General features: G+C 32.2%; 1 protein-coding gene across 15 annotated transcripts in view; it reads left to right on the forward strand.

The window, feature by feature from the left end:
- RIMS1 (regulating synaptic membrane exocytosis 1) overlaps positions 1–17,071 on the forward strand; it is a 473,974-nt gene that overhangs the window by 296,076 nt on the left and 160,827 nt on the right. For all 15 annotated transcript variants that reach the window (XM_055330491.1, XM_055330492.1, XM_055330500.1 and 12 more), the window contains exons 7-9: positions 13,330–13,397; positions 14,168–14,278; positions 16,174–16,273. In XM_055330491.1, the coding sequence (XP_055186466.1) occupies positions 13,330–13,397; positions 14,168–14,278; positions 16,174–16,273 (279 nt within the window). The remainder of the gene's footprint in view (positions 1–13,329; positions 13,398–14,167; positions 14,279–16,173; positions 16,274–17,071) is intronic.

The raw sequence follows: 17,071 nt of genomic DNA on the forward strand, positions 1-17,071 counted from the left end.
TTTGTCTTTGGAGTTTTTGCTTGAAGTTGTCCCTTTTGAGTTTACTATACAGACTCTTTGAATATACCATCTGTAGTTTCCACATTTACCTGGCTGGTTTATAAAGCTAAACTGAAATGGGTACAGTTTTCATGTCTGTGAACTAAGTGCATATCTGGATGTTTGATGTAAAATATGATGCAATGATAATTATGTTAAAGGACCATAGTAGGCCCAAAGATCTGGAGTGTGTGTGTGTATGTGTGTCATTTTTTTTGTCATCAAAATTATTAGTGTATCACTTTGGAAAATGAATGGAACTATAAAAATTCTTAGTAATAAGTGAAATTATAAAGGCTAGCAATTGTTGTCTTTCATTATTTTTATCCCTTTCAACAGTAAAAAATGCAAATAGCCAGGCTAGAGTAGTATAGTTTCTCATTTGAAAAATGAGTATTGGGATCCCTGGGTGGCGCAGCGGTTTGGCGCCTGCCTTTGGCCCAGGGCGCGATCCTGGAGACCCGGGATCGAATCCCACGTCGGGCTCCCGGTGCATGGAGCCTGCTTCTCCCTCTGCCTGTGTCTCTGCCTCTCTCTCTCTCTCTCTCTCTCTCTCTCTCTGTATGACTATCATAAATAAAAAAAAATTAAAAAAAAAGAAAAATGAGTATTTATTCATTAGAATAGAGTTGCAACAATTACCTTAGCCTGGTTTCTTTAAAAATATATTTCAAACATGAATAAGCATTTTCTACTGAAAAGTAAAGACTACTTACAGTCTTGCCATATAGAAAGAAATAAGATTCAGTTTAGGAGATGTCTATTGACAGACTCTTTCATTTTTATCATTTTATTATTTCTTTTAAAGATTTTATTTATTTATTCATGAGAGACACAGAGAGAGAGAGAGAAAGAATAGACAGAAACATAGGCAGAGGGAGAAGCAGGCTCCATGCAGGAAATGCGATGTGGGACTAGATCCCAGGACTCAAGGATGACACCCTGAACCAAAAGCAGGTGCTTAACCACTGAGCCACCCAGGTGTCCCCAGACTCTTTCATTTTTAAAAGGAGATAAGCTTTTAATTTGAGTTGAAATATATATAAAATAAGTCCTTCTGCCATCAAAAAGAATGAAATTTTGCCTTGTAACAATATGGATAAAACTAGAGGGTATTATGCTAAGGAAAATAAGTCAATCAGAGAAAGACAAATATGATTTCAGTCATATGTAGAATTTAAGAAACAAAACAGAAGAACATAGGGGATGAGAAGGAAAAATAAAATAAGAACAGGGAGGGAGGCAAACCAAGAGAGACTTTGGGAAAGATTAAGGTAAACTGATTTTTTTCTTAATATTGGAACTATTATAATCACACTAATTATTTGATCTTTATGATGGGCTTCATCCATTTTTCCAACTCATTCTTGCTGTGATCAGTAAAACACTATAACTAAAATTTGGGTTGGTATATATGGAAATGAGGTACAGTATAATTGTTATTGTTAAAATCATTGGAATTATTCAATCAATCTTAAATGTGCTCTTAATTATTGGGAGAAATTACCTAAAGATATTTACTGTCTTTGTGAATGAAATCATTATGTCTTAATCAGGAAAGGTTTGTTATAGATTTGTAAAATTTGCATTAGAAAACAGGTGAAAAATTGTTATTTTTAACATTGTTGAAATAACAATTTAGTCTTTTTTCATAAAAGAGTATTTTTTTTTAAGATTTTTATTTATTTATTCCCGAAAGACACAGAGAGAGAGAAAGAGAGGCAGAGGGAGAAGCAGGCTCCATGTGGGGAGCCTGACGTGGGACTCGATCCTGGATCTCCAGGATCAGGCCCTGGGCTGAAGGCGGCACTAAACCGCTGAGCCACCTGGGCTGCCCCATAAAAGAGTTTCAAGAATAATTGACAGATTTAATGTCATTGAAAATTTTAAATATCAGTGAAAACAGTATTCAGTTTCAGTTTTTTCACCAAATAGTTGTTAATTTCACAATTTAATTGTTACATGATCAGTCCCCTAGAAAGAGTTTTGTTTGCTTTGCTCTTAAAAAGGCAATAATTTTGATCAAGAATATTTAGAAGACATTTCAGCTACTCTGTGTATAGTATGTTTTACAAAGAACAATTAATTCTATCTTTCCCATTTCTTATACTAAATTCACAAAATGTCAAGAAATAGAACATTCAGAGGGAGAAAATAAGAATTAATGTTTATCATTCATTGAATCCTTTATTACATCATAAATCAAAGGCAGTTATTTGATAAACAATTACTGCATGTCTGTTTTTTGTTGTTTTTATGAGTAATGATTTAATTTTGAAATGGTGAAAACTCAGATTCAAGTCCATAATTCTTGATAGCTAAATTTTCCAACATGTCAAATATTTGCCAACCAGCTTGTTGTTGTTGATGCTACTTGTTTGTTATTTTACTTAAAATCTTATTCATCAGTATTGTATATTACTCTTTCATTTTTAGTTTTAAATTAAACCAGAAAACCAGAAAAGGAGATTTCATTCTATTTTTTTTAAAGTTTATATGCCACAAAATAATTTTTTTGGTTGTTGCCTAATGTATATTGTTTTGACATCAGTTATTATGTTGCCCATTGGTGCAGTTATGTTCTAGTGCTACTTAAGTGTCATAGTGTTGAGGTCATGTATATCCTTAACCAGTTTGTTTGATTGTTTTGTTTTTTTTTTTTTTAATTTTCCCTTTCTCTCTCCTTGTGAATTCTTATTGCTGTTAGTGTGCTTGTCCTTACCAACACAATGCATGTTCACTGGCCCTGTGGAGTTGAAAAACAGAAAAACTCAGAATTTTGACTGTAAAATTGTGAGGATCCAGGACTTTTGGAAGAATAAAGTCTAGGAGCTCAGATTTGTGTTTTATTTATTTATTTATTTATTTATTTATTTATTTATTTATTTATTTCTAGATTAGAAGTCTTTTTTTTCATTTGCTTTCCATTCTTTGGCAATATTTCCAAATAGATAATTTGCTGAGATAATTTGCTATTTTCTGCAATCTGCTGTTTAAGCTGTGGATAAATTCATGCCTGTATATCAGTTGCATTTTAGTTAAGTTGTTTCTTATTGCATCAAAGGTATGTGAGGGATCCCTGGGTGGCGCAGCGGTTTGGCGCCTGCCTTTGGCCCAGGGCACAATCCTGGAGCCCCGGGATCGAATCCCACGTCAGGCTCCCGGTGCATGGAGCCTGCTTCTCCCTCTGCCTATGTCTCTGCCTCTCTCTCTCTCTCTCTCTGTATGACTATCATAAATAAATAATTAAAAAAAAGGTATGTGGAGAGTGATGGATGGAAAATTCTATATTTTAATGAAAATAGTTATAATAAATTTTATTTTATTTTAATTTTTGCTTTAATGTCTACCTTAATATCAAAAGTTACTTAAGGTACCTACCTAAATGTAAAAGCATAGCCATACGAAATAAGTTAAAAATGTGTAGAAAAGATTGGTAAGAAAAAATAAGGGAAGAAAATTAGGCTGCAGGTTTAGCCATGAACATTCTAACATGTGCTTTGATAAATGTACCATCAGTTATAAAACTTCAGCTTCCATAACGTGAAAATAAACCAGTCTAGTGCACACAAATTTTTCCTGAGAGTGACACAGAGGGAAGTTTCTTTTGTTCACAGAAGGAGATAATCATTATCAGAGCATGATCCATATGAGTAACATCATCACCATGACTCATAGAGTCATATGTTGAAGGACAATATATGAAAAGAACTATGGAGGCCGTTGGGGAGAAGGGGGAGGGACTATGTGAAATGTAGTGTAAACCAAGTGCATGGTTGTGTGATGCTCTGGATTAATTCAGAGTTAGATTTTAGAATATCTAAGTTGGCTTCCTGCATATCCCTCACAAGGATAAAACATGTCAAAAATATTGAGAAACACTGTATTCCAAAATATATTCTCTCTGACGTACACTTGGGAATAGTTCAGTGCAGCTAGGTAATTATGGAATCTTGGATTTAAACATCTAGGCACACTGGGCATGGATTGCCTTACATTCCTGAGTAGAAGGTCATCTCATTCTTCTCACCTGTGACCCAGCCAAAAAATCATATTGGGCCCTTTAAGTCTGGACTAATGAGGCTTCTGATTTTTTAAAGTAACAGTTTTTGCTATGAAAATGTTATCTAAGATGAAGTTATTTTGAAATTATTATTTTGGAAACATAATTTTAGAATCACTTATTCAACCCTTAAATGTTTAGGAACTCTGGAAGAGAAGTCCTTTCTTGAGTCAATAGGTTAATATTTGACCAACCTTAATATATTTTGCTTTATAAAGATAAATGTATATGTGATCTAAATGCATTGTGAATATTGTTCCTTCCTTTTGTGCTTTCTCCTGCCTGATTATCTTCCATCATATGGAGTTTGAGTATAGTTGAAAGCTTTATACAGTCTGATCACTTTTGCCCTTTGGCAGAGATTTAGGTAGTGATCTGACAGTATTTTGCAACCTGCTTTCCTGTACCATAATTTGGAAGTTTGTAAATATGGATACTTCACATTTTTCTCTATAACAGTGTTGAGGCATAAAATATTCTCCAAACTTCTATGCCTAGCAATTTCCCACTGCCAGTATAGGAATCATATATATATATAATTGTATATATATAATATATAAATATAATACATATAATATATATATATAATGTTCTTTAATATATCTATAAATTATTTATTTGAATACCCAAAATAAAAACAAGTGAATAAAAAAAAATAAAATAAAAACAGGGGAAAAACATATTTACAGTAACTTTCTTTGATAGACTCTGATTTTGAAACATCTGTTTATATTACCAAAACTGTTTGCTAGAGTATATTTATTTCCTACTAATTTATAATTTTACTACATATTTGTAAATGATAAACAGTATCAGTCCCTCATAAGTTCTTCCATTTTGTTCTGTGTTCCCTTGGAATTCATCTTTATCATTATTTGACTATTATTCTTGTTATTTATATCACTAAAACTGTGATAATGTATCAATCTCTGTATTTTTTCATTTCCATGTCTTTGGGATGTAGAGGCTGGCAGAAGTTGATTTGACATTCAGAATTATTATTGCAAATTAATATTGTTTTGCTAGTTTTGCCTGGGTGTGAGGTCTGGATAAAGACTAACATTTTCCTTTATCAACGATATTTACATCTCGAGTGCTTTCTGGTAATGTCTCTGCTGTGAACTTGCCCAGCACTACAATTTCTTAAACCTGTGGTTAACGTCCAGTCCCCAAACAATGAAAACGTATAAACCCCGATTTTTTCCACAGGGTTTCCTGGCTGGTTATTCTGAGGCTTTGCACGTGACAACCTGTTCTCCCACGTGAATGGAATACTCAGTCTCAATGTGGAAGCCTGGTCAGTTGGAAAGTTGCAGTAAAATATTTCCCTCCTGTGTGCAGCACTTCCAAATTCTTATTTATGTAGAGTCATTGTGTTAGAAAAAAAAGAAAGGTTTCCATAAGACTGTTAATTTTGTGCTTTGCTATCCAGGGTACTTTACTCTGATATATTTAGATTCTGAGAAAAAAATTTCTCAGTCATTAGACCTCAAACCATATTTATACATGAAATTTATTCCTTTCTAGACTATTATATGTAGACATCTTTTTGCCCTATCATCAGTAATCTTAGACTTCTCTGTAGATAATTTTTATTGTCATTTAATATAGATAACAAATATAGTCTGGTCTAGATTTCCTGAAGACGATGAACATCCTTATTATTCTAAGGCATAAAGTGTGTGTGTGTGACTGTGTGTGTGGTTTTTTGTTGTTGTTTCAGGAGTTTAAATTAATCAACTTCTTCTGAGGCCTGCAGCATCAGGTCAGTGCAGAGATTAAAAATAAGGATGTCATCAAGCATCACGATGCTCATTTTGGAAGTGGTGGTTTGGAAGTGTTTCTGAACTCTGAAGTGGCATATAGCCTCAAAAATCTAAGTTTATATACTTTTCAAAACTAGGAAAAATTAAGTTGATGATTAGTGTTAAGTATCTCAGATAGCTTTTTACCTCTGAATGTCTTTTAGCTTACTTAAGTAAATCCACAAAATTTTCTGTGCTTTTCCAAAACCCCATCATTCGGGATGACTCAAATGCATCTTTAAACTTATAATTGTTTTCTTAAGACCATCAGTCTTGTTATTATTTGGGAAATTTGGCTGGGAGTATAAACTGAAAAAAGGAATCTTAGGAAGTTAGGATGCTTATAGTTTATTAGAATATAAATATTAAAATTTATTCCATAACTAATGTCCATAACTAATAATTTTTAGGGTATAATACAAGCTGGTTTCAAGGAAACTTTTTCAAGGATATCTTGAATCATCAGAAAAAAAGTATAAAGGAATGTAATAGCCTACCTGTTTCATGTTTCAGAGTAATTCATCACAAATATTTTGCTGATACATTGTATTTTATTTTTCCACATTAAAACATGATCATATAAAGAAGAAATGATGAAATACTTATTTTTACATTAAGGATACATTATGCATTCTGATCAAATTAATTGCTTCATTGTCCAGATAGAGTTAGAGGTTAATCTATATACTTAATGTGTAGATTACCTGACAATACTGTAAAAACAACTGTTTTCTTAATACCTTAGGCTCCCCTTGGCTTTATGGAAATTAACAGGAAGATGTATGTTACTTTTTCTATATGTGATAGCCTTTTTCCTCATCCTTCATTAATTCGTATTAAAGAAATATTCATTCACTCTGAATAGTTGAGCAATTGTTTTACATCAGGCCAATTAATTTCTGTAAATAAAGTGACTAACATCTTTCTAAGCCTAATGCAGAGCATATTTTGCAGAGATTGCTCATATTATGTATATTTTAGTTATAGCTAATTAACTATAAATGTGAACTCTAACACCATGATTTCATAGTCCTAATTTCAGTTGTGTAGTTATATAATAAAATCTATTTCTGAAGTCCTTTATAATTTACGAAGTTGGCACATCTCATTTAATCATCATGAAACTTTTGCAAGAAAGTGGCATTATCCCCATTTTATAGAGGAGGAGAAGGTTTATAGAGATGAAGGTATATTATCAAGAATATGGCAGAGTTAGGAAGAGAGTCACAAATCTCTAATGTCAAGTAAAATGCCCTTTTTACACGAAAGCTAGTTTTTATGTTTTATAAGAAAAAACATAATTATTAGTTTCCAATACAAGATAATGCTATTAATAGAAGAATTAAAATAGAGTGAAGTTCTCTGATTATTCAAGTTTCCAAATAAGTAAACTATGGGGACAGTTCCTTAATTTTTACCTGGCGTTAGAATTGACAGAGGTGCTTATCAGTATTATTATTGGAAATATGTTTTAGTAAATGTTTTTACACTCTAATGACAACTTGCATTTCTGTGGTGCTTTATAATTTGTAAAGCAATTTCATGTACTTTATCTCAGATAACTCTTAAAAGAGCAATAGGATTCTATAGGAGTTAACTCTGAAGTTGAGGGATTATCTGAATGCCTGAGCTCAGAGTTCAGTCACAAGTGTTGATTCTGAGTTCCATAAAACTGCTTTGTAGAAATTGTGTGGTAATCGTGTTGGTGTTCCATTAGCACTCAAAATCACCAAAAAGTACACATAATAACCAGAGAAGTACTAGCTCCACCAAATATGTTAATGAAATTCTAGATGAGCTACCAAGCCTCCATTCTTGGTCCTTAACAGTGTTAAACAGAGAAGGCACTACAGGCCCTTACACAAATATCTCATCTTTCTTTGGAGGTAGTTCAGCTCTGGAGGTTCTATTGAGTATAAATGGTTTCTGAATACAAACATCTTTGTACATCATTAACTTAATAAATAATAGTGAATGCATTTATTTGAACCATCAAACTCTTATACCAGGGAAAGAGTGGTATTATTGGTTCTCTGATAGAAGCAGAGCACATTGTTAACAAAGGGGAATTTTGAAAGTGAAATTTATGACAAGCATACAGAGAGCAGCCAGTCTAGTAAATCCCTACAGGCTAGATATAATGTAATTCTTCCAGCAAATAGCACCTTCTGTGTATGTGTGTGTGTGTGTGCGCGCGCGTGTGTGTGTCCTGGGCCAAAACCAGAATTTGGAATTTATATTACTTTGAATTTTTGAAGAAGTTCTTGCTGAAGACCAGTGGTGTGGAGATACCTCTAGCCATGCCTCAACTGACACAAATTCCTTAATTATGCAGCATTTGCTGTCAAATTGTGGAGTGAACATTTGTGTTCAGTAAACTAAATGAAATCACCAAAAAGTGTTTTACTATTCTAGGGACTTATACTGATATTGATTTTGCATATACATAGTATTTATTTATTTATAGGCTTTAATATTTCACTGATTAATTATTAAATTTTGCAAGTATATCTTCTCATTTTATTTTAATGCCTGGATTCTAAGACCTATGAAACAATATTTGTTTCTTATCCTTGACTGCTAATTTAACCTAAGTAAATTTAGGCTTTCTAGGACTTTGCTGTATAGCAAATTATTGCTTATTTATTTCAAAGTTAGTTCCACTGTCATTTTTAATTTAGAGGTGGGAGCAGTCACACTTGACTTTTATAGGCATGGAACTATCTGCAATAAACTTCTAAAATAAGAGGAAATTATTTCAAAATGGTATTTTCATTATATTAATCAGAAGTTAAGATTTTTTCTCAATTCTTAGACTTTGGATATCAATTCCTATTTATGAAAAGTAGGCCTTTGTAAAATAAAAGGATTTAATATGTGTAACATTTTCATTACATTATAACTAAAGCAGTATTTATTAACTTGTGTGTTAACCATGGTACTCAGTGTAAAAATACCCCACCTTGTCTCAAATTAAAAACTCATTCTTGGAACTTGAGTTGGTTTTTGTGTGTGCACTGCGTATCTATTTAACATGAATGTCTGTTCGACACTTTTACCAAGTATTTTATTTTGTTTATGTGCTGTGCTATAATAAAGTATATTAGGATTTATTTAATTTTACTTAGTCCCAACACACATCCTATTACAGAGGATAAATAGAAATAAAAGAGGGAAACAGTTTAAGAGGTACAGGAAATGTCTGATAAGGATGATTCTACTGATTTTTGGACTATGAATTTTATAATTTCTTTGGATACCAACAATCTGTTCTATATAGGAAGAATAATTTTCTTTGAGATGACAAGTAGCACAATTATGGATATGTATTTGGAATTGTGCACAGTTACTGTGAGTCAATCTTGGAATCTGTTTCAGTCCCATCTTTTATCATCATTCATTATAATGAGGTTAAAAATATGCTGTATATTTCTTCTGGAAATGGAAAAGAAATCCAAATTTTCTAATATTTAAAGGTTTTGGTGTAGATAACCTTTCCTTTACTACCTATACATTAGATACACATTCCACTTGGTCAAGTGTAATTATCATGTAAATTGATAGGTATTTATTGTATGAAAACAGAATTATGGTTTTATCTTTATGGTTTTAATATACTCCTACATTTTCATGCATTTGTATAATTTAGAAAGAATTTTTGTTCAACTGATTTTGATCCTATTGGAACCCATAGTGCTTTGACATTTAGTACAATAAGATAAAAAGTTTTAAATCATAGAGGCACATGTTTACACATTGTTATATTCTCTTTTTTTTTGTTACATTCTCTAATCATAATAACTTGGGTTAGGAAAAGTTAGTTCTCTTTACAGAAGGTTCAGGAGTCATATAGCTGACTTTTATTCTTTCAGTGAAAGTTGAGTGCTTATTAAGTTTAATTAACTACTTTTTCACAAGGGATAGGATAAAAGTCTGTTTTTAAAGTCTTAAAAAATAATACTTAAAATTATAACACTTCATTGAACTTCAGCAGTTTATGAACTCAAACAATTTCAGTAGACTCAAGCATCTGATATACTCCCTGGACCTAAATTAGTGATAATAGTAAATTTGTTCCTTTATAGTTAGTTATATTGAACATTAGAACCAAAATTCTTTTGAATTCAGTCCATAAGCAAATACCCTGAATTTATCATTTTGTAGTCATGCTACTTTGAAACCAATCTCTTTAATCACCTATTAGAAAAATAATCAAGGAAAATGTTTTATATTAATGAAATACTGGATTCTGAATATTTTAGGAGGAAGTTTTGTTGAATGTTGCCTAGTCCATTAATAATAGAGAAATGTGACTTCTAAAGACAAATTACAGTACTTAAAAAATCAATAATATCTTTAAAATTTGGTAATTATGTGGAAAGAAGAAAAATAAGTTTAAAACTACGTATTTAGATTTTAGAATTTATTTTTCATAAGTCTTTAAGCAAAACTGTTATATTTTAATGACTGATGATGAAGTTTGTGATAAGAAAATTCTTAGAAACTGTTCAGAATGTGAAGCAAGTATAATTATATACTGAAATATATACAAATATTATTGTATACCAAAATATTGAATGACCTCTTAATTTACATTTAGGATCAGTTTTAGTATATATGAACAGTACTATGTATGACCAAAATTATCGCATTAAACCAATTAAATTAGACTCTCCATTCAAGATCATTATTTTTTTTAGATTTTATTTATTTATTCATGAGAGACAGAGAAAGAGAGGCAGGGACACAGGCAGAGGGAGATGCAGGCTCCAAGCAGGAAGCCCAATGCAGAACTCGATCCCAGGTCTCCAGGATCACACCCTGAGTAGAAGGCAGAGCCACTGAGCCACTCAGGTGTCCCTCAAGATCATTATTATATAAAGGTTGTAGATGATAGGATACGTTACTTGAAAGCATTGTTTTTACATTAAAATATGCTCAGTATCCTCACCAAAACGTACTAGAAACATAAGCTTTTGTTTTTTTTTTTGTGTATAAGGAGCACTTTTTGCACAAGGAATATTCATCAGATATCTATATCCAGATTTAATTAAGACAAGATGATTGAGACACAGAGTGAACCACCATACAAGGAGTTGATGCATGAGCCAGACAAGGATACCAACAAGAAGTACAGTTTTTAATATCTAAGTTATTGAAGAATACAAAAAACTTCTTTTAGAGTCTTTAAAATGGGATGGATTTTGTCATATTTTTAACCTCAAAGATTTTTCAAAGCAGCTAAGCTTTCAACTTAATGACTAATTCTCTTCTTTAAGCCCCACAAATCTCGGTGATTTTATTAATTTATCACAGTATTTCAAAATGATTCAGCATTTAAGAAGTCATCAGACTTTTGGGGATCCCTGGGTAGCTTAGTGGTTTAGGGCCTGCCTTTGGCCCAGGGCGTGGTCCTGTAGTCCCTGGGATCGAGTCCCGCTTCGGGCTCCCGGCATGGAGCCTGCTTCTCCCTCTGCCTGCCTCTGCCTGTCTCTGTCTCTCTCTCTCTGTCTCTCTCTCTCTCTCTGTGTGTGTGTGTGTCTCTCATGAATAAATAAATAAAATCCTTAAAAAATAAAAAAAAAGAAGCCATCAGACTATCTTAGGGGAAAAGCTTTGTGAATTGTTACAATCTTTTGAATGATAATTGTAGTTACTACTTAAAACTGCTTATAATTTTATAGTATGATACATAGTTTTTCTTTCAAGAGGAATGGTATCATAATACTAAAGACAAAACAACTTTAAAAATAAATATATGGGCAGGGGATGAGCAAAATGGGTGAAGGGAAGTGCAATATACAGGCTTCCAGTTATGGAATGAATAAGTCATGGGAATAAGAGGTACAGCATAGTAATACAGTCAGTGGTACAATAATAGTGTTGCATGGGGACAGATGGTAGCTACAGTTGTGGTGAGCACAGTATAAAGTGTAGAGATGTTGAATCACTATGTTGTACATGTAAAACTAATGTTAACATTGTATGTCAACTATATTCAAAGAAAAAATTTTCGTAAAAAACATGATGTTTTACAAAGAGTAAAAATAAAGGATAAAAAAAAAACCTTTTACAACTTTCCTTATATTCCATTAACTGAGGTGATCCGAAAGAAGAGCAGAAATCTATAATCATTGGCACCAAGCCATGTACACATTTTAAAGTATGTGATTTTGAAAGGGATATGGACTCTGTATGAAACAGAAATAGAATATAGTTTCTGCTAATGCAGTTTCTAGTATTTACCCCTTCCCAGAATATACTACCATGTACATGACATATTTAAAGAACATTTTAGTATTTATTGCAGTATATATAATATTCTCCCTTCAGCCTTTCTAAGATATTATTTAAAAGGAAAAGAGAAGCAACTACTAAGAAACTTAAATGTATAGACTTCTTTATGTCTGTGGATTTTAATAATTTTTACATTTTCTATCACATTTCTGTTATAATGCCTATATCTGCCATGCCTGTCATCTACGTACAATTCTTTGCTTATGTACTTTACAGATATCAGCCAGACACATTTTCCCAACATTAAGCTAGATTTCTGTTAGTTGGCATGCTTGACTCACTTTCTTAATCATCTTCTCTTTCAAGATCCATCAAGAGAAAAATTTTCATGTATTTAATCTAACATTTAAAATGTAAAAGATCATTTATTCTCACTTTCAAAGGCCATACTGGCCTTTCTTCCTATGCAAATACTGAAAGCACTGCTGCTTTCCATTAATTGTCTTCTTTTTTTTTTCAGGCCCTTTCTTTAGCATTATATTTTTAAGCCAAAAAAATCAAAATTAAAGTTTCATAAGCTCATGCTTACAAAATTAGTATTTTTAAAGTTTTCTAAAGTCTTTTATGGCTTAGTAAAATTGAATTTTCTGTTTGTTGTATTGTACTCTTGCTAAAAGTTCTTCTTGATACTTAGTTTATTAAACACTATGTTCTAAAATGTATGCCCTATTGCCAGTTGATGAGGGAAGAGGATTGAGACCAAATATTAATTTTGAAAGGATATGATATAGTTCAGAAGAGTAGAAAAAGAGACACTAAGTTTTAATACTTAGTTCAATGAATATAATTTCTGCCACTATCACTAGATGGCAGGCTATGCCTTGGTATAGTTAGTCTTTTGATGGAAAGTGGAGTGGGTTAATCCAGTTCTTTCAGTACTTTTTATGTGTGTTTCTTTAATGAAAATAAAAGGTAGTATGTAGTATTAAGCGCATTTATAACACATCCATTCCAAGGATTCAGGTCACACCTTGGCAATACAAGGGTGTATCATTCTGGCATGTACACACTGAAGATTATGGTATTCATAACCCTTTGCTTTATAGATGAAGAAGTCATACTTAAAATGATGCATTCTCCACTTTAAAACATTTAAACACTTTTAATTTTTTTCCTGTGGTGCAGGTGATTTGGATTATTACTGGTTGGATCCTGCTACGTGGCATAGCCGGGAAACATCACCTATTAGTTCGGTAAGCTTTCTAGGAAGTGAAAGTTTGGAGCTTGGGAACGATGTGTGCTGTTCATAGTCCTGTGTTTTATATATGATAGATGACAATCTTACTCCATTTCATTATATGTACATTTTAAGAGAGAAAATATCCATTGCAATTTAAGGCAATGCAGTTTATTTTTTTAATATTTTATTTATTTATTCATGAGAGACACACACAGAGAGAGGCAGAGACATAGGTAGAGAGAGAGGCAGGCTCTATGCAGAAAGCCTGATGTGGGACTCGATCCAGGACTATAGGATCACGCCCTGGGCCAACGGCAGGTGCTCAACTGCTGAGCCACCCAGGCATCCTGGCAATGCAGTTTAGAAGGGAAAAAAATCACTGAATAAGTATAATAAATTTTAAATTTAAGCAAAAAACAATTGACTATATATAAATTAGATATTATTTGGTTAATGATATTAACAACTCAAAATACAGAATCATTTTTTCTTTATATAGGCAGATATATTTTAAATTTCAATTTAATTCATTTCAGGACAATTTTTTAGAGATTTACTTAATTGCTGATACTTTTAGAACTATTTAGTTTAAGAGTCTACTACAAATAAAATGTAGCTATAAATGCAAATTGTTGTAAGCCTAGGGTAGAACCCAGCAGAATAAAGAATTCCTTCTAGAGAGCCTTTACCTGAGGAAATAACATCATACTACAACCAATAATTATGTGTCTATAGGAAAGAAAATAACTTACCTTTTTAAAAACCTTATTCATGTTTTAATAGCATCCTGTAACGTGGCAGCCATCTAAAGAAGGAGACCGATTAATTGGACGTGTTATTCTTAACAAGAGAACAACCATGCCCAAAGAATCAGGTGCATTACTGGGTCTGAAAGTAAGTATGCTGGTTTAAAGTGTTTCTTTAGGGCGGATCACAGTATGGGCTGCATTCAGCAGTTTCTAACTGATTTTTAAATATCTTCCTCTCTTCTCCAAAATAATGTCCTTCTTGTGAATATATCTTGTTAATATACTGATGTCTTAATGATAGATTTAGTGTTTTATATGGATTAATATTTCAAAATCATTTTATTAATATGGCATACAGATGTGTTAGGAAACTGCCATAAAATAGAGGAAAATAAAGAATTTTTATCTGAGTATAAAGTTCAAGGACACTTTTTACATTAAAAAGATTTTAATGGATGATAGTAAAGTTAGATAATGTGAACTGCATAATTTTATTATATCTTGATAAGCAACATAAAATATCATTAAAGAGATTGTTTCCTAAGTATAATAGAATTTATGGTAATACCAAAAGAGTAAAATGTATCTTTTAAAAATATTAACTGATTCCCATTGCAAAAAATTATGTTTTATTATCGAAAAAATATATGTATACATTTTATCTTATTATATGTTTGCATGTATATATCACATGGTTTTTATTTGCTTTCAGAAACTTAGAAACACATTCAAAGTTGGGCTTTAAAATTATTTACCAATGTATTATACTATTGTTGTGTGATAGTTTGACTTCTTCAAAACCATTGACTATTAATCCAACCAAAACTTTTCTTCAGTTAATGCACATAATATCACCTCATCAGTTATTACCGTTAATTTCTCTTGCTATGAGATAATTCTGATTACCTCCACTAATGAGCATGTCCCAAAGAATTGTGGATCAACCTCAAGCTTTGGGAATTGCCCTGCACTTTTAATTATACATACTTAGCACCTGCATTGGGAGAAATTAAATTTAGAAACTTTGAGATGTATGTAATTTTAGTTACAGTAGAAAAGCTAGGTAAAAGTCTTAAATATTTAGTAAAATAACTCAGACTTCAAGAGTTAGATTAGAACACATACATATTTCAGATGAAGTCATGAATGAAGATGGTCAATAGCAGAGATAAACTTAGGCTTTTCCTCATTATACCATGGTGAATTGCTTCCCCAAAGTAGCATATTCTTGGTTTGAATCTATAGTCATTATGTCTTAGGTCTATATTGTACTGAAGGTATACAAAAGAGTTAAAGAACTTATGTGGCAGTGGTACATCATGTGCATATAGAACTATAATTCAAATGGTTGGCATGAATTTTGAGGATAAAGAAAAATGAATCCTAATATAAACTATGGCACACACTTCTGTAAGTAAGTCTGGAAGACCTGGCGCTTGTCTTGTAAGGATATACATTACTCATGGTGCCCTTGCATATTGTTAGGTCAATATAAGTAATCAGTATATGAACTTCCTTAGGACACAGGATCATCTCAAATATAATGAGATATTTTCTTTTTAAAACTACACTGCCACTCCATGCCAGTGTAGCTCAGTTGGTTAAGTGTCTGGCTTGTTTTTAAGATTGTATTTATTTGAGAAAGAGAGCACAGCAAGAGGTTTGGGGAAGAGGCTAGAGAGAAGCAAACTGCCGGCTGAGCAGGAAATTCAAAGCGGGGCTCTGTCCCAGGACCTCAGGATCACAACCTGAGCTGAAGACAGACTTTTAACCAACTGAGCCATCCAGATGCCTCAAGTGTCTGACTCCTGATCTTAGCTCAGGTCTTGATCTCAGGATCACGATTTCAAGCCCTGCGTTGGGGGCCTACTTAAAAAAAAAAATACTACCACTCATTTAATCAAAAATATATTTCAGTTTATTAATGTACCTACACTCAGTCCTAAATACATTGTAAGAGACTGTAGGAGTAATTCCTCAAAGTAATAAATTTATGTTTTGATATGAATTTTGGGAACTTATAAATTTATTATTGTCCAGGTTGTTGGAGGAAAAATGACTGATTTAGGACGTCTTGGTGCCTTCATCACCAAAGTAAAGAAGGGTAGCCTTGCAGATGTAGTTGGACACTTGAGAGCAGGTAAAGTTTCTTTTTAACATTTAAACAGTGTGTACTCTTTGCATGAGATGGTGGTTTTCAATTTGGGGTAAGTTATATATAAGTCAATTAAATACATAACTAATCTTAGTGCATGACTGAAGACTTTTTTCCTGGTGTGGATATTTATTGATGGCAATAATAGGTAATGATACATCAGTAGCAGTTTGGAGAGAGTAAGATTAGGAATCTTTGTTTTAATTTGTGTAAAAGTAAATAGATACAAAGTGCTGCAAGATTACTAGTTTATGTAGATGGCTGCAAAATGTTGCTACAAATCCAAAACAATTTAGCCTTGTAGAAAAAATAATATAGCTAATTAATTCCTTAGTTTATATTTTAAGTTGTTATAATTACTGAAGTTTTTCACAATGGTCCCCAAACACTTACCAGTAGTAATTTTTAGTAAAATACAACCACAGTCACATTTCTTACACAGATTATGTAATAAAATAGTTGTTAATTTAATTGTGGCATTATCATACACATGCAGAGGTGCTACTTCTTGGTATTTGGAAATTTTCATAATGTTGCTCTGTAACCTTAACGTATAACAAAATCATTTGATAATTCAGATATACCATATTCAGCAGCAATCTACTTTAAAATCTATTTTTGTTAAATTGTTTACTCTTCATTTTAGTTAAAATTCTGTTAACATTTTTTTTTTCTGATTTACTTCACAGTTGAGTATTAAATCTTTTGGTTGGAATGTCTGCTTATGTATTTGAAAGACAATCACAATAAAAACAGAAAGCTGAACTGTAGAATTGAGGATGA

The sequence above is a fragment of the Nyctereutes procyonoides genome, unplaced genomic scaffold, assembly GCF_905146905.1.
Source record: "Nyctereutes procyonoides isolate TBG_1078 unplaced genomic scaffold, NYPRO_anot_genome, whole genome shotgun sequence".
NCBI lineage: Eukaryota > Metazoa > Chordata > Mammalia > Carnivora > Canidae > Nyctereutes > Nyctereutes procyonoides.